This window comes from Podarcis tiliguerta (genome assembly GCF_965153285.1).
Source record: "Podarcis tiliguerta genome assembly, chromosome: 4".
In the NCBI taxonomy this organism is placed as follows: domain Eukaryota; kingdom Metazoa; phylum Chordata; class Lepidosauria; order Squamata; family Lacertidae; genus Podarcis; species Podarcis tiliguerta.
Window position 1 is genome coordinate 14,055,936 of NC_139537.1, and position 18,761 is coordinate 14,074,696.

The 18,761-nt window shown below is 47.9% G+C and overlaps 1 protein-coding gene across 6 annotated transcripts in view; it reads right to left on the reverse strand.

Moving 5' to 3' along the window:
• Positions 1–487: 487 nt before the first annotated feature.
• Positions 488–18,761, reverse strand: part of NOX4 (NADPH oxidase 4) — a 101,409-nt gene continuing 83,135 nt past the window's right edge. For 3 of the 6 annotated variants that reach the window (XM_083436527.1, XM_083436526.1, XM_083436525.1), the window contains 5 exons: positions 13,378–13,497; positions 11,997–12,105; positions 10,755–10,823; positions 9,774–9,874; positions 488–1,070 (listed from right to left, as the gene is read on the reverse strand). In XM_083436527.1, coding sequence (XP_083292653.1) covers positions 950–1,070; positions 9,774–9,874; positions 10,755–10,823; positions 11,997–12,105; positions 13,378–13,497 — 520 coding nt within the window. In that variant the 3' untranslated portion in view covers positions 488–949. Of the gene's footprint in view, positions 1,071–9,773; positions 9,875–10,712; positions 10,824–11,996; positions 12,106–13,377; positions 13,498–18,761 lie in introns of all 6 variants that reach the window. The other 3 variants (XM_083436528.1, XM_083436524.1, XM_083436523.1) reach the window with 1 other exon arrangement.

Sequence of the window (18,761 nt, forward strand, 5' to 3'; positions counted from 1 at the left end):
AAACAGAGTATTGGAGCGAGTGTCTGCATATATAGCAGGTGTGATCTGTTCCCTACAAACTATATGCAGGATGGGGATCCCCCATGGACCTTGCAGAAACTTTCCCCTCTGCTCAGTGGCGTAGCGTGGGTTGTCAGCACCCGGGGCAAGGCAAGTAATTTGTGCCCCCTAACCCGGGGCAAGGCAAGTAATTTGCGCCCCCCGCTGCACTGTCCCTCCCCCAGATAGTCCCTCGCTCTCTCTCCACACTGCACCGCACGCCTGGCACCCCCCTCTCCACAGTGGGCAGCGACCCGGCGGCTCAGATCGGATTCGCACAGCCAGCACTGCAGTGAGAGAGAGTGAGTGAGCCAGGTAGGGGCAGAGAGCTGCGAGTGCGAGCGTGCCCCCCCCCCAGATGTTGCGCCCGGTGCAGCCGGCCCCCCCTGCACCCCCACGCTACGCCACTGCCTCTGCTATTAATCCTGTAACAACTTTGCTCAAAGCCTTTCCGTTTCAAAATCGCTTTATTTATTTGCCAGCGCAGAGCAGCATTTTGTTTCCAATACATTTCCCGCCCCCCTCAGCCTGATCAATCTCGTGCCCCTTTCTAGGGTCTGCTGCCCTGATGTGGAGAAACTTCAAATAATGCACAGATTGATCTTAAAGCCAGCCATATAAGCCACCCTATGCGTCTCTAATCGCCTTCAGCTAATTCAGGCCCTCTGTAAAGATGAACGGCCAACTCCTAAGGTATTTTGGCTTTCGTGCTAGAGCGTATTTCGTTTTGTTTCTTTGCCTTTCTAGAGTTTTAAATAGTTATAAATTACACACACACACAAATGCACAGACGAAAGACTTTGGCTACTCTTTGGTATGCGGCGTCAGGCTAACACCGCCGCTTGTTTTCGAAGTCTTTTCAATTGCACTCAGGCCTTCCAAACAGTCCCTATTAAGCCCCGGGGGGCTTTCAGCTGAAGGACTCTTTGTTGTATTCAAACCTCGTCCCATAGGGGTTGCTGCTGTTGCTCAGTTTGTGGAGGGCTTTCGAGATTCCACTGGGTCCGCAACAGAAAACGCCAACCGTCTTCCTGTGGAGATCAAAAACAGGGTCACCCAACTCATCCATGATCAGTGGCATAGCATGGGTTGTCAGCACCCGGGGCAAGGCAAGTAATTTGCGCCCCCTAACCCGGGGCAAGGCAAGTAATTTGTGCCCCCCCCCCCGCTGCTCTGTCCCTCCCCCAGATAGTACCTCGCTCTCTCTCCGCACCGCACCGCACGCCTGGCACCCTCCCCTCCACAGTGGGCGGCGACCCGGCGGCTCGGATCGGATTTGCACAGCCAGCACTGCAGTGAGAGAGAGTGAGCGAGCCAGGTAGGGGCAGAGAGCTGCGAGTGCGAGTGCGCCCCCCCCCAGATGTTGCGCCCGGTGTGGCCAGCCCCCCCTGCACCGCCCACGCTACGCCACTGTACATGATAGCTCAATACATTTGTATGCCTGAAGCAGAGCCCAGATTCCCCCTCCTCCCCCAGCTTGAAGACCTTAAAAAAGAGGTCAGGAACCATTTTGGCCCAGAGTGTTCCAGATCCTGATCTCCTCACACCATTGGCCAACTTTGACAGGTGGGTTTTGCTTGACAAAACTAATTTCATTGGCTTGTATCCAATGTAGTGCTAGATAACTCCTTCCATCAGAGCAAGGACTTCCACTTAGACAACTTATGATGATGATTATGAGTTAAATGGAACTTGCCCATCTCCTCCTTCTATGTGCCCCCTAAATCTGTTTTAGGTTCCCCCCACTAGCCCTCCAGAGCAGAGATTTAAGAAGGCATGGGGCACATGGTGGGAGAGGAGGGGGGAATTCCTTTGCACAAGAGTATCCTTTGACTGATGGGAACAAGTTGGTTGCATACCTCCATTATTCCTCTATAAAGCTGGGTAAAGGTAAAGGTAAAGGTACCCCTGCCCGTACGGGCCAGTCTTGACAGACTCTAGGGTTGTGCGCCCATCTCACTCAAGAGTCCGGGGGCCAGCGCTGTCCGGAGACACTTCCGGGTCACGTGGCCAGCGTGACATTGCTGCTCTGGCGAGCCAGAGCCGCACACGGAAATGCCGTTTACCTTCCCGCTAGTAAGCGGTCCCTATTTATCTACTTGCACCCGGGAGTGCTTTCGAATTGCTAGGTTGGCAGGCGCTGGGACCGAACAACGGGAGCGCACCCCGCCGCGGGGATTCGAACCGCCGACCTTTCGATCAGCAAACCCTAGGCACTGAGGCTTTTAACCTACAGCGTCACCCGCGTCCCTATAAAGCTGGGTACAGCTTTCTATTTACAAAGGAAGCAAAGTAAGAGTGAAAAGAAGAAGAAGAAGAAGAAGAAGAAGAAGAAGAAGAAGAAGAAGAAGAAGAAAAAGAAGAAGAAGAGTTTGGATTTGATATCCCGCCTTTCACTCCCTTTAAGGAGTCTCAAAGCGGCTAACATTCTCCTTTTCCTTCCTCCCCCACAACAAAGACTCTGTGAGGTGAGTGGGGCTGAGAGACTTCACAGAAGTGTCACCCAGCAGCTGCATGTGGAGGAGCAGAGACGCGAACCCGGTTACCCAGATTACGAGACTACCGCTCTTAACCACTACACCACACTGGCTCCCTTTCTTTGCAAGAGCTAGAGGTTGCTGCTCTTTCCCCCAGCCATGATATTTTGCCCATTTTTAGGATCATTTTTCAGTCTGTTTCATCGTTTTTTGGCAATTTTATTGTTTGAAGATTTAGATGCAGTCATACTCCTTATTAAGTATATTGTACGCTTACTTTCGCCATTGTAGGCCTGTGTGGTTCAAACAGTTCTTTATTCCTCTTCTGTAGTGTTGATTCTGAGACATTCTGATTTAGTTGCATTATAACCAGAAAAGTCATTAAATAATTTTAGAGTTTCGTTTGGCATTTCCGGCAATATTAGGATCACTGCTATATATCATCGGGATCTAGAGCTATTTCGAACCCTTCTTGCCATACTTAATGCTTGATGTTCCATTATTGCTTCTTACGAGACTGAGTAAGGGTTCCACGCGCAATTTTGTAAACCTCTTTCTCCCCACTCAGTGCCCTACCTTGAACTAAGGAGGCCCAAACATGGCAATAAAACTGCTGGAACATCAGCAAAGCTAAGCAGGGTCTGGTACGATTTCAAATTGGATGGGGGACCATGTGTTGAGATTCCTGCATCACAGGGGGTTGGACTAAATGACCCAGCTCAATGATTCTATGGTAAACTTTCTTCACAGGGGAATTGCATGAGCCCCTTGATCATTTAAGACTTATGCAGGCAATTAAGATTCTTTGCATAACAGCTGAGTCCTGATTTTAACTTTTTAAATATGGTATCATTTTATGTACAAATGCTGTAAGCCACACGGATATTTCTTATGATTGGGGGTATATATTCATTTATTATTATTATTATTATTATTACAGTCATATCCTGGGAGTCTAACGGACTCCGTTCCGGATGTCTGGTGGACTTCCAAAACATTCGAAAACCAAAGCACAGCTTCTTATTGGCTGCAAGAAGTTTGGCTTCTAAAAGAATGTTTGAAAACCAGAACATTCACTCAGTGGCGTAGCGTGGGGGGTGCAGGGGGGGCCGGCTGCACCGGGTGCAACATCTTGGGGGGGGGCGCTCGCACTCGCAGCTCTCTGCCCCTACCTGGCTCACTCACTCTCTCTCACTGCAGTGCTGGCTGTGCGAATCCAATCCGAGCCGCCGGGTCGCCGGCCACTGTGGAGGGGAGGGTGCCAGGCGTGCGGTGCGGTGCGGAGAGAGAGCTAGGGACTATCTGGGGGAGGGACAGTGCAGCAGGGGGTGCAAATTACTTGCCTTGCCCCGGGTTAGGGGGCGCAAATTACTTGCCTTGCCCCGGGTGCTGACAACCCACGCAACGCCACTGCATTCACTTCCAGGTTTTGATTGTTTGGGAGCCAATTTGTTTGGGAGCCAAGGCATTTGAGATCCAAGGTACGACTAATTTTTATTTTAATTTTTTTAAAAAAACCTGATTCCCTTTTCATCACATTTCCCTTCCCTGCCATCTCTTTTGAGGTGCAGTGATCAGGACCGTGCCCACTATTCCAAGTAATATGCCGAACTTTATTTTCTTCTTTCCTAACAATCTCTAGCATGAAATCCACCTTTCTCACAGGTACTGAGTATGAATCAAAGTTTTCACCGAGTTATCCCACCGCAGCCCCCAGATCTCTTATCTCAGCTCAGAGGGTTTGTTTTTAAGACAAGAGCAGGTGGCTGTCACACTTCACCAAACCTGTCCAGACAGACCTCTATGGGGCCGATGGCACGATGCACACATTCGCTGGCATCTGTCCATCTTCGTAAGGCACGAGGCTTCCAGCATCCCCAGGGGAGGCTGTAATTAGTTTAATTGGTCTGGTGCCCGAAGAAGCTGATCCCAGATTGACAGGGCCCACCAAGGGTCTCCCACCTATAATCTCCCGTGGGAAAGTCACAATTAACCATTCTTTCAACACTGCCAGGGCCACTTCATATGTGACGACCCAGATATTTATGATGCCAGATGTTCTAATCACTTCCCAGGCATTAATGTAATTTTTCAAAGAAGACTAAACAAAAAACCTCACCAACATCCTATTTTGCAAATTAATTCTACCCAAAGTTGCAGACTGATTAGTGAGCTTTGGAATCACAGTTTGTGTTTCTTTCTGTTGTTATATTTTGCTGAATGCTTCAATAAAGGTGGTTGGCTTTTGTTTCGTTTTTAAAGGTTTGGAAGCACCTTATAACTCTTGTTCTTTGCCAAAGTTCTGAGTTGTCCTCTATCAACATTATCCAGCCATCTGAGAGACCCTAGAGGGGGTTATCGATCAACCCCTCTTCCCAGGGAACTCTGAGAATTGTAACTCTCCAAAGGAAATAGGGTTCTCACTGTTGACATACAGAGGGCAGGGAGGCCAGCTAGCTAGCCCCAGCTGGGCCGACTCCTTCCAGCCGTCCCGCTGCGAAGAGCATCGGCCTCTGCTCTGACATAAATCAGAGACCCGGGCTTCAAAGCCAGGGCACACTATCAGCAGATCTCACTGCGCACACAGAACAGGCCTGAGGCTTGCGGAAGCATACTACAACTACGGATTTATTAATCATAAATCAGGACAAAGAAACATGTCGTCTCTCTCTCTCTCGTCGAGAACAGGAAAAGCAAAAGCTATACACACAGCGGTAGTTCCCAGCAAACTGTGCTGGAATGTAAACAGACTTGCGACACGCAACAGTTCCACACGTCTGCTCCTTAAGGTGGAATGGAAATCTCAACACTCACAACAACTGTGTCCTGAACAAACTACAGCTCCCAGAATGCTTTGAGGGAAGTAGCGGCTGATTAAAGTGGTACCGCAGTGATTTAAATGTGGGTGTGGCCTAGCTCCATAGTGATTGGCAGTGGCTCTCCACACTTTCGGATGGGGATCACTACTAGCCTAATCTACAGATGGCAGGGATTAAATGAAAGATCTTCTACACACAAAGCAGACACTATGGCTCTACAACAATTGTTGCTTTGAGATTCTACCTGTCGTTGATAGCTGCCCCATAACAACATCATACCAATGAAGTTCAAGCATATGAACTTAGGTGCTACTAAACCAGACTCTTGGTTCATCAAATCCAAAATTGTCTCCTCTGATTAGGAGCCAGAGATAGGGAAGGAAGCTTATTCAGCCCGCATTTGAGGGAGAATCTATCAGTTTTGTGCTTTTCGAAACAACACGTGAACCAAACTACAGCTATCCTTTGAAATTCACTCTTGCCCAAATTTCACAACCAAGTTCTCCAACCAGACAACGTTCACAAAAATGCCTGCGTCAGGAGAAAGTGTGCCTAAAAACGAAGATAGTAGTAAAATAATACCAAAAAAATGCATTATATTGCTTGCAGAAATGTGTACTTTAGCCAAAACCGTGTACGAACATGTGTTTGTTGGGCAAAATCTGTGCTAAAAAGAGATGACTGCTTGTGAGGATTTTTTTAAAAAATAAATAAATCACAAATTGCTGCAGGAAATGCAGATTACTGAATTAAGAGTGAAATAACGAGGAACTGAGACAATTGCGATTAACAGACCCTCCCATCCCTATGGTCAGCCAAGGCCTTTCCTGCCTAGCAGCCCATGCTCCTATTATCTTGAAAAGCAAAACTGTACCTTGGACAGTCTGCATGCAATGCATCCAATATACTAACAAGCCAACTCATTCTCCAAGAGCTGCTCCTTAGGTAACCCAAATGTTGCTACTGACACACAAGACAGAGGTCTTTGCAGGCTCTTGGGAACCCCACGGTTTGCAGAGGTACCTTGAATGTTAAAGGTGCATGCTAGCTTGTCGCCAGCAGATGGCACATTTTTGCTCAGCATTGTTCAAGTGAAGAACGAAGATGCAAAGCTCTGCTAAAATCATGAATGCATCAGAAGGAAAAGGCTGTGAAAGTTCGTACCGAATTCCATTTGCTGGTTCTGACGGAGTCGCCAGATTCTTCGTTCCTTGTGATGCAATGTGGCAAGAATTTATCCCTAGGGGAGCTGTGGACAGGGATCTGTTGTACAATGAGCTAGTTGGGTTCTTAGAGGGGCCTGAACTACGGCCCCTACATCCTTAAAATACATCTTTGTGCCGACGAAAGAGACAACAAGAGGTGTACATCACGGAGGAGATGAAATCGTCTGGTGAAATTTATTGGTATCGGATTCAGGGCAGGCAAAGCAAATTACCTCTTAAAACACCGCACAGTGGACCTGTGAAACTCCTTGCCACAAGATGGGATGGTGGCCAATAGCTTAGGTGGCTTTTAAAGGGGATTGGGCAAATCCACTGAGATGGGAAGAGGTCAAGTGGCTTTTAGCTGTGGTATTTATAGTGAGACTCCAGGTTCAGAAGAAGGATGCAACTTAGCCCTAGTTACTGGGAATCAACAGCAGAGAAAGGCATTAACAGTGGGCTTCCCAGAACCATCTTTTTTTGGCCATTGTTTGAAACAAAGCACTGTCTGAGTTTGGCCTTTGGTCTGGTCCCCCAGGGCTTTTCCTATATTCCCATGCCTTCTAGTAAAGGGACCCCTGACCATGTCATGACCGACTCTGGGTTGCGGCGCTCATCTCGCTTTATTGGCCGAGGGAGCCGGCGTACAGCTTCCGGGTCATGTGGCCAGCATGACTAAGCCGCTTCTGGCGAACCAGAGCAGCGCACGGAAACGCCGTTTACCTTCCCGCCCAAGCGATACCTATTCATCTACTTGCACTTTGATGTGCTTTCGAACTGCTAGGTTGGCAGGAGCAGGGACCGAGCAACGGGAGCTCACCCCATTGCGGGGATTCGAACCGCCAACCTTCTGATCGGCAAGTCCTAGGCTCTGTGGTTTAACCCACAGTGCCACCCGCGTCCCTATGTGTGCTTCTAGGAATGGACCATTTTGCAGCCCTCTGTCATTGCTGCTCTAAGCTGGAAGTGGGAGACCAACTCTGCTTCCAGTCTTCTAGAGTGCCAATAACATCAGAGGCAGCCAGCATTTTGGACTAAAAAAAATGTCCCATTAGCCCCAGCCAACTTGGCCGTCGGTGAGGTCAAGTAGGAGCTCTAGTCCACAGGATGCTACTCTGTTGCTTACGGCCCCTCTTTCTATAGCCCTAAAAGTTGAAGGTGAATGGTTTCCATTGAGACCATGGTGTGGGGTGCAAGGCTTTCAATATGGCACCCGTCCCTTGCTACAATCTCGATTTTTACTGCCCACCTGCCCAACTCGGAAGGAGGAGAGGGAATCGTGTTCTTTGAAAAGGAAAGTGTTAAAGCAGTTGATTCCTAGAGAGCAGAGATGGACTGCAGAGAAAGTGCTAGTACAAGCTCTACAGGTCACAAAGGGCCAAACAACCTACTGAACAGCTGTGCAAGAGAACATTTGCCCTTAGAGAATTGTGCCGCTGTTCCATTGTATTGAAACAAGTTGGATTTTCTAAGTTTTAGGGGACAGGAACGGAAGCTGAACAGTAAAATGATGGGAGGGAGGGCATTTTGACCACAGAACCATGCAGATACGCTGTAAAAGCGAGTGATCAAAATGTGGCTTTTCTACAGTAAAAACTCAGTTTAGAAGCAGCTGCTATCTTCAGAATTCTCAGAATTTTCATTAAGGCAAAAGTATTTCTTGAAAAGAAAAATAGCACTTTTTCTTTCTTTCTGCAGTATATTATTATTATTATTATTATTATTATTATTATTATTATTATTATTATTATTCCGCCCTTCATCATAAGATCTCAGGGCATGTCACAGAATAAAGTACAGGATAAAAACAAGTCAGGATAAAACAAAACAGCAAAACAATACCCCCCCTTCACACTTAAAAGGCTGTAGAATATTAATAAGCCAAAGGCTTGGTTGAAGAGGAATGTCTTTGCCTGGTGCCTAAAAATATATAAGGAAGATGCCAGGCGATCTTCACCTGGGGAGAGCATTCCACAAACAGGGAGCCACCACAGAGCAGGCCCGTTCTTGTGTTGCCACCCTCCGGACCGCTAATGGAGGAAGAAGAAGAAGAAGAGTTTGGATTTGATATCCCGCCTTTCACTCCCTTTTAAGGAGTCTCAAAGCGGCTAACATTCTCCTTTCCCTTCCTCCCCCACAACAAACACTCTGTGAGGTGAGTGGGGCTGAGAGACTTCAAAGAAGTGTGACTGGCCCAAGGTCACCCAGCAGCTGCATGTGGAGGAGCGGGGAAGCGAACCCGGTTCCCCAGATTACGAGACTACCGCTCTTAACCACCACACCACAATGGCACACAAAGAAGGGCCTCAGATTATGAATGCAGAGTCTGAGGTGGTTTATATGGGGAGAAGGGACGCTGGTGGCACTGTGGTCTAAACCACTGAGCCTCTTGGGCTTGCTGATCGGAAGGTCGTGGTTCGAATTCCCGCAACAGGGTGAGCTCTGTCCTAGCTCCTGCCAACCTAGCAGTTTGAAAGCATGCCAACACAAGTAGATAAATAGGTACTGCTCTGGCAGGAAGGTAAACGGTGTTTCCGTGCGCTCTGTCACTCGTCACGGTCCTCCGTGTGCCAGTAGCGGTTTAGTCCTGCTGGGCACATGACCCGGAAAGCTGTCTGTGGACAAATGCCGGCTCCCTCGGCCTGAAAGCGAGATGAGCGCCGCAACCCCATAGTCGCCTTTGACTGGACTTAACCATCCAGGGGTCCTTGACCTTTGACCTTTTATGTGGGGAGAGGCAGTCCTTGAGGTATTGCAGTCCTGAGCTGTTAAAATAGAGGACAGCCCTGTTTGCCAGGGAAAATATGGCCAGGTCCCTTAGCAGTCCTCCAGTGCAAGCCCTACTGACATCAATTGGAGCCTTGTGAAGGGGATATTCCCAGTGCAATGCACCCTAAAACGATTTGGGACAAACCATCTGGCAATGCAGAACCAACCTATATTGCCAGAAAAGGCATTTCAATATGGAAGAATGGAGCAAGACACCAAATCTCTGTGCATGTTATGAAAATGTATAAAGCTCCCACCGTCCCCAGCCGTTCTCCGGAAGACGAACTGTTCCGATTGTGGAAACTGACAGTCCTTTTGTTAAGGCCCCATTTCTCAGATGCGACAGATTTGATAACGCCAAACCATCAGGCGCTCGGGCGCATTAAGTCATTTCCATACAAATACAGTTTATTAAACTCGCCCGATTCCCTTTCTCTGGGAGCCGGGTTAGGAATCTCACTTACTGTCGGTTGCACTTGGCGATTTCATTAAACAGGAGTTTCCAGCGAGGCCGACCAATCAAAAGCCGGCGGTTCAGCACTTGGTATTTCTCGCCAATTATTTTCTGCAAGAAACAAGACATCCCCTTTGGTGCGCCTCGCATGACGGCTGCAAATCAATCACCAGCCACTTTGCGCATCAGCCTTGTGCATATAAGGACGGCCTGGCAGGCAGCTCGATCCATTGCAAGCGCCTGCACTGGCATGGTTGGATTTGCAAGTGTGCATCTGTGCATGCAAAAGGATTGCTATGGGAAGTCTACAGGGTACCAGCGCCCCTGTGCCCTGGCAGAGCCTACTGCAGAAACCTGCCCTGGGACGCACCCTCTAACAAACAGACTCTGGCCCCATAATGGAATAAGAATCTAACACTTTTATGAATTTCAGTAGGGACAAATCTAAGGTTCGACACTCAGGCAGGAAGAACCAGTTGCACAATTATAAGATGGGGGACACCTGGCTTGCCGGAAGTGCACATGAAAAGGATCTAGGGGTCTTAGTGGACCACAGGCTTAACATGAGTCAACAGTGTGATGCAGCAGCAAACAGAGCTAATGCTATTCTAGGCTGCATTCCCAGATCAAGGGAATTAAAAGTACCATTCTATTCTGCCTTGGTCAGACGACACCTGGAATACAGTGTCCAGTTCTTGGCACCACAATTTAAGGAGGATACTAGCAAGCTGGAAGGTGTGCAGAGGAGGGCGACCAAGATGATCAAGGGTCTGGAAACCAAGCCTTATGAGGAACAGTTGAAGGATTTCCATTAGCAGACAATTCATTTTTCGACAGAGCGAAATGTGGTGTTAGTGGGTTGGGCTGGGAATTCTTGCCTCCCCAGTAGCAACGGATTATCCACAGTGCTCTAGCCCTGTGGCAAGAGTCTCTTTTATGACCAGCTTACTTTCCAGTTGTCTCCCCAGGGCCCCTCTGCAGCTGGGCATACCTGCATCCCATCTGTTCGACTGAGGTAAAGTTGAATGTTTACAAAGTCTGGGCGATTTTCTTGCCAGAGCTGAAACAGTAAGAAAATGGAGTAAAGTGTTTGTGCTGAGGGGAGACATTAAGTGAATCTGCGCATTTCCTCTTAAGCAGAAACAAAGATTTTCTTTCCAAATCCCAGGCAGAGACAAATATTTAACCCATTGTGTCTCTGTGCCACATGTTGGGTGGTATTCAGCTAAGCTGGGCCAAAACGCCCTTGGACATTAAAGGTAAAGGGACCCCTGACCATTAGGTCCAGTCGTGGCTGACTCTGGGGTTGCGGCGCTCATCTCGCTTTACTGGCCGAGGGAGCTGCCGTACAGCTTCCGGGTCATGTGGCCAGCATGACTAAGCCGCTTCTGGCGAACCAGAGCAGCGCACGGAAACGCCGTTTACCTTCCTGCTGGAGCGGTGCCTATTTATCTACTTGCACTTTGACGTGCTTTCAAACTGCTAGGTTGGCAGGATCAGGGACCGAGCAACGGGAGCTCACCCCATCGTGGGGATTCAAACCGCCGACCTTCTGATCGGCAAGTCCTAGGCTCAGTGGTTTAACCCACAGCACCACCCACATCCCAGTTTAAGTTTAAATTCAAAGATTTGTTGAAATCTCATAAATGATAATGATTAATATGATGAGAAGGATAATGACAGTACAGTGGTAGCTCGGTTTTTGAATGTCTCGGAAGCCAAACATTTTGAAAGCCAAACGCTGAAAACCCAGAAGTAAATGCTTCCGTTTTCGAATGCGCCTCAGAAGTTGAACGGCTTACACAGAGTCTCTCCCCCCCCCCCCCGCAATTTTCTCTGTTGCATTTGCAGCCAGCCCTCTGCGCCTCAGTTTTCAAACGTTTCGGAAGTTGAACGGTCTTCCAGAATGGATTACGTTCAAAAACCAAGGTACCATTGTATTTTTTGTCCAAGCGTGTATGTGTGCACACACACATGCATGAACACACACCCTGTGCATGTTTGTATGTGTACACAGGAACTAAGCATGTTATGCATGTTGCTGTGTACACACACACACTGCAAACCACCAGTGTCTGCATAGCTTTTCAAAATACATGCTTAATTGCCAAGTGTCACCTAAATTCAATACCCAACACTCAGCAGGCTACCCCAAGAACAAGCGTTCTTTCAAAGACAGGCTTGAGGTTTCCTTCAAAACCAAGCCCAGGGAAATATTTTTTATTCCTCTTACCTTGTTATGCAGCTCGCAAAGCAGATCAGCAAACCAGCGGAACGATGCAATGTCCCTGCACACCCACACGAAGTAAAGCCTTCTGAGCTTGTAGTGTTCCCAGCCGTCACTTTTATGCAAAGGCCACGTTTCAGGGAGGAAGGAAGAAATTGCTATTTCAGAAAGGGGCACCAGCTTTGAGAGGCATTGTGTTTATGGCACACGGTTTGAGTTGCTGCAGTTCAACAAGAATTAATATGGACCGCTCTGCATCTCGAATGGGACTTCCGTTCCTATGGTGTGGGGTTGTATGACTCACCTGTGCATGCAGGAGACAGAGGCTATCTATTGCAATGTTATGGGAAGCAGTGACTGATTATGAGGTTCGCTGCCAAGGAACGGCAGACCAGAAACCGCAAGGCAGTTGGGGTCTTGAGAGTGGCAGAACCAAAGCAGATGCAACAACAGTTGTGCATGACCATTCCATGTTCTCCTCCTCTCTTCCCTTCCCTCCATCCCCCTCTCTTTCACACGCTCTTCAAACTCGGGAGGTACCGATTGGCCATCAACTTGGATGGCTTTAAAAGAGGACAAACTGATGGAGGGAGAGGACTGTTGATGGCTGTTCTCTGCCCTTCACAGCAATGCTTCTGAATACCACATGCCAGAAACCACAGGAGGGGAGAGTTTACAGGTTTGATTCGACTTAGGGGGGAGGGAGTACCTCTGCTGAGGGAAATGTCGTGCTGCGGAAAGTGAGGTTACAGGGAACCAGGCGGAGGGCCTTCTTGGTGGTGGCGCCTGCCCTGTGGAACGCCCTCCCACCAGATGTCAAGGAAATAAACAACTACCTGACTTTTAGAAGACATCTGAAGGCAGTCCTGTTTAGGGAAGTTTTTAATGTTTAATAGGTATTTTAATAGGTATTGTTTAACAGGTATGCTAATATTCTGTTGGAAGCCACCCAGGGTATAAATATATTATTATTATTATTATTATTATTATTATTATTATTATTATTATTAATGTTTGATGCTTTATCACATTTTTAATATTCTGTTGGGAGCCGCCCAGAGTGGCTGGGAAACCCAGCCAGATGGGCAGGGTTTAAATAATAAATTATTATTATTATTATTATTATTATTACTCCTTCTGTGGCCGTTTGTTCACCTTTGGTCCCCACCCTGCACTCAGCTCTCATCTGTAGCTCCTTTGCACCTGTTGCCTTCTGCCCCTCCTGAAAAGCCCTGTTTTGTTTTGTTTTAAAAAACCCTAACTCATAGTTTTGAAATTCTAGAGACAACTCCGTTGTTAGGGGACGTATCTGGGGGGGGGGGTAATTCTAGTAACTCTTGCAGCAGGGGGGAGAGAGGAAGGCTTTAGTGCGACGAGGCTTACATACAGCAGGGTGTTGAGGATCGACGCAAACGGAGTCACCCCGATGCCTCCGGCCACGCAGAGGCTAACCTCGTAATGGAAGCACTCCTCAAAGGGACTTCCGAAGGGACCGTCCACATACAGCCTGCAGAAGGATGAGAAAAACACGGTTTTGAAAATTAACACCATCACCACCCTGTTCAAAAGATATCATAATATGTCTTAGGGAAACATGTCTGGCACCAATACTGTCAGTTTTTAGGGGCTAGGTGAAGGCATTTGTGTTTGCCCAGGTTTGGGGTTTTTAGAATGCATTGCACTATGATTGGTGATCCATATTTGGTGATCCTCTTTTGTGGGGTGGGATAGGATTCCCCTATTTAATTTCTGCTTTGATTAGATGAGCTCCTTTGGAAATTTCTATGTTTATTCTGTGTACCTGGTTTTATAAGAGGCTGGAGAGCTGGTTGATATTTTATTGAGACTTTTTTGATAAAGCAATGAATGAACACAATAAACAGCGACGACAAGGGGCACATTCCAATTATGGTGTGGTTTAAATGAAACCTTTCCTAACACCTTGTGTCCAGAGTGGTTTGACAATCAATCCCTCTCCCCAGGGAACTCTGGGAATTGTAGTTCTGGGAGTTGAATGGGAAGCTCTGCATTGCTCTCAACACCCTTAAGAAACCAGACCTCCCAGAATTCTTTGGGGGGGAAAGCCATGACTGTTTATAAAGTGGCATGATATGTCTTTAAATGCACAGCATGAATGCGGCCTCAATGAGACCACAGCCTCTTCTGTTCTGTCACATGCTTTGGGGACCTTTGAGACCACCTGATACCCTACTTGCCTGGCTACTGTCTCTCCATCTAGACCATAGCATCTAGATCAAGGGAAATAATAGTGCCACAGTATTCTGCTCTGGTCAGACCTCACCTGGAGTACTGTGTCCAGTTCTGGGCACCACAGTTCAAGAAGGACACTGACAAACTGGAACGTGTCCAGAGGAGGGCAACCAAAATGGTCAAAGGCCTGGAAATGATGCCTTATGAGGAACGGCTAAGGGAGCTGGGCATGTTTAGCCTGAAGAAGAGGTGGTTAAGGGGTGATATGATAGCCATGTTCAAATATAGAAAAGGATGTCACATAGAGGAGGGAGAAAGGTTGTTTTCTGCTGCTCCAGAGAAGCGGACACAGAGCAATGGGTCCAAACTACAAGAAAGAAGATTCCACCTAAACATTAGGAAGAACGTCCTGACAGTAAGAGCTGTTCGACAGTGGAATTTGCTGCCAAGGAGTGTGGTGGAGTCTCCTTCTTTGGAGGTCTTTAAGCAGAGGCTTGACAACCATATGTCAGGAGTGCTCCGATGGTGTTTCCTGCGTGGCAGGGGGTTGGACTCGATGGCCCTTGTGGTCTCTTCCAACTCTATGATTCTATGATTCTCCAGAATGGTACATAACATTGGAAGGTATATGGGAATCTTGGGTGTGAGCTAAGGAAATCTCTGCTCCATCTCCAACATTGTGACAGATGATGCTTTCAGGATGGGAAAGGTCTGCTATGAAGGTAGAAGGTGGGTAGGTATTTTTTGACACCCAGTAGGTTCCGTAGGCTTCCTGCATCACTTCCACCAAACATGATTATCTTGTTATTCCTATTTTACTTCTGCTGGCTCCAGCTTAACTACAAACTAATGGAGTGTACAAATTGTTTCCTTTGAATGTCTTCTTTCAAGGCAAAGGAGAGCCTGCAGAACTGTCTACTCATTGGTAGGTTTTCCTTCTTTTATAAATCTCAGCGACGTTAAGGTACGATGTCTAACTTATAGCAAAGAGACCTGCATAAAACCCACTTGAATCAATTTGCTTCAGACTTTATTTTCATATGCCCAAGGAGTTTATAATCTCCTTTTATTTCTTTTGGACAGAATTGGGTCTGTTTGTAAGATGTTCTGCTTGCCCTCGTACCTACGGGACCGCCTCTCCTGGTATGCCCCACAGAGAAACATACGGTCTTCAAATAAAAACATCTTGAAGGCCCAAGCCACGGAGAAGTTAGGCTGGCCTCAACTAGAGCCAGGGCTTTTTCGGCTGTGGCTCCGATCTGGTGGAACACTCTGTCACAAGAGACCAGGGCCCTGCGGGACTTGACATCTTTCCGCAGGGCCTGCAAGACAGAACTGTTCCACCAGGCCTTTGGCCAGGGCACAGCCTGACTCCCTCCCTCGACAATCTGCGCGGAGCTGTGGCCCAATGGTTGCCAGTGGCTTGAATTAATTAATTTTATAATGAATGGTTTTAGAGTGTTGTTTATGCTGTACTTTTGTACTGTTTTATTGTTGTTAGCCGCCCTGAGCCCGGCTTCGGCTAGGGAGGGCGGGATATAAATAATAATAATAATAATAATAATAATAATAATAATAATAATTTAATTTGCAAGTGTTGCAAGAGGAAAATAAGGACTTGTTTCCTTCAGAAATCAGTCGTCAGGATTAACAAGAAAAGAAAAAAGCTCTTTAGGGATTTCTCTCTTTTTGTTTGTTTCTTGTAGAGATAAATAAATGTGTAACACCACTGCATTTATAGCAGGGTTGAAGAGCCTGTAGCCCCCTAGGTGTTGGTGAAAAGGGCTGGTTTTCAACATTGTGAAGCTATACTTCGTGATATACCGATATATCACAATGCCTAAAATAAGAATGGAGCTATGTTGAGGCATTAGCTGGCTTCATGGTTTTTCCTCATTGTGATTTTTGCATAGCACACACACACATATAATGATTCGCCATATATGCCAGGTCAAAAAAATATGAAACCGTTATCACAATATGGGCTTCAAACCGGTTTCGGACAATATATCGTTCCACCCTAACACATGTCATGATTCACGATATATTGCAATGTATTACTTTAAACTATTCTTAAGGAAATCAGCCCTGAGTGCTCACTAGAAGGACAGATCCTGAAGCTGAGGCTCCAATACTTTGGCCGCCTCATGAGAAGACTCCCTGGAAAAGACCCTGTTGCTGGGAAAGATGGAGGGCACAAGGAGAAGGGGACAACAGAGGACGAGATGGCTGGACAGGGTTCTCGAAGCTACCAGCATGAGTTTGACCAAACTGCGGGAGGCAGTGGAAGACAGGAGTGCCTGGCGTGCTCTGGTCCATGGGGTCACGAAGAGTCGGACACGACTAAACAACAACAACAACTTTAAACCATGGCAAACTATGGCTTAGGGTTGGATCCGGCCAAATCACCTTCTCAATCCGATCCGCAGACAGTCCGGAAATCAGCGTGTTTTTACATGAGTAGAATGTGCCCTTTTATTTAAAATGCATCTCTGGGTTATTTGTGGGGCATAGGAATTCGTTCATATATTTTTTTTCAAAATATAGTCCGGCCCCCCACAAGGTCTGAGGGACAGTTGACTGGTCCCCTGCTGAAAAAGTTTGTTGACCCCTGCTTTAAACAGCCACATCTTCCCCCAAAGAATCTTCGGAGCGGTTGTTTCTTAAGGGTTCCCAGAGTTGTGAGGAGATCTCTATTGCCCTCCCTCTTCAAAGGGAACTCTGGAGGCTGTAGATTTGTGTAGGGAATAGGGGTCAACCCTGAGCTGTCAGCACTCTTAGCAAACTACAGTTCCCATGGTTCTTTGGAAGGAAGCCACGACTGTTTAAAGTGATATGGACCATTTTAGACCCTTCCCTAACTTCTGTTGCCAGTATTTTCTGCACTATTCAACCGCCTTCCTCCAAAATAAATTGGGAGATGTTTGGCATTAGCCAAACGTCAGCGCTGCTTCCGTTGCTCCTGAGATCCACAACCCAAAGTTCAAGGCTCCATTAGCCCGAGGACGCTTTGTCCCGTACATTTCATTTTCTAACAAGCCAAGGTCAGCCCAGAGGCCAGCTTGCAATGATTACTGCTTGGGTGAAGGATGATTCCAGCTCCACAGAAAGCCAGGCAGACTTTTTCTTCTCCTTCTTTACTTGGAGATATTGTAGCGGTGACCTAAGCTTCAGGTCGGTTGCTATTGCTCCACAAACTGGGCCTCGCTGTGTGCCTGGAGGCAGAAGACTGCGCCTGAGTAGACTGTTTGTTTTATCTCGTCACTGAGCAAAAGACCCAGGGTCGGCAATTAGTGTAGAGTTCAAGCCACCCTGTTGAAGGCAGAGATGAAGAGGAGCTGGAAAAGGCCACCACTAAGTGGTCAGGGTTGCAGAGCGCTGTCCGTAAGAGGCCAAGCTAAGACAGGCCTGACAGCTTGAAGCCCACTAGCCATTTCACGAAGACCTATTCAAGGGCTTGGAAGATCTTCCAGCTTTTGCTGCCTGGCAAGAAGGACAGATGAAGGTGGTGGTGGTTACTGAGCACCTGGATGCCCTGGCTGGCCATAATGCATGGGCGACAGGCCATGCTTAGAATCATAGAACTGTTGAGTTGGAAGGGAACCCAAGGGTCATCTAGTCCAAGTCCCTGCAACTGTGCTGGTCCCGGGGGGTTACCATGCGGCGTGGTCCGAGTCCAGTCTGAGGTCAAGGGTATGGTATGGGGGCTGTCTGTCAAGGCTGAAGGGGGGGTCCAAGGCAAGAAGTCAGGTGAGGTCAGGAACTCTGGCAGAAGAGCAGGACATGGTGCCAGCAGGGACAGGTTACCAACAATGTTGTTCCCACAACTTGGGACTTGGCTGGCTGGCTTTTATCTGTCCTGAGGCATAGGGCGGCCCTGGTCCACAGGTGACTTGCCTCTCCTGGCCTGGAGGCAAGCACTCCTCCTGCGAGAACTTAGTTCCCTCCGCCTCTCTGCCCTGAGCCTCTGCAGTGCAGGAGAGACTGGAGGGTTACTGGACCCAGAGGCAACGTCACCTTCCCCTGACGGGGCTGAGAGTGGAGCACCTGCAGGCAATGGGTCCTTGATCACCTCCAGAGCAGATTCAGCTGGTGTCTGCTCCCAAGGATCCGGCACAGGTGAGGGCCCTTCAGGTTCAAGCCCCAGCCCTGGCTCAGCCTGTCCTGGAGGCGGGGACTCCTGTGCAGGCTGGGATTCCTCAGGTTCAGCCTCTGAATCCGATTCCCAGGCCATCACATCAATGCAGGAATCGCAGCTAAGGCATCCATGACAGATGGCCATCCAACCTCTGCTTAAAAACCTCCAAGGAAGAAGAGTCCACAATCTGTTCCACTGTCGAACATTTCTTAATGTCAGAACGTTCTTCCTGATGTTTCATCAGAATCTCCTTTCCTGTACCTTGAAGTCGTTGGTTTGAGTCCTACCCCTCCAGAGCAGGAGATCACAAATTGTGAGGACTACTTTAACAGCAGATTCTGGAGGTTACAGCAAGAGTGTGCACCAGCAACGACAGAGCCTGAACCTGAGAACATAAAGAGAGCCTGCCAGAACAGGTCAAC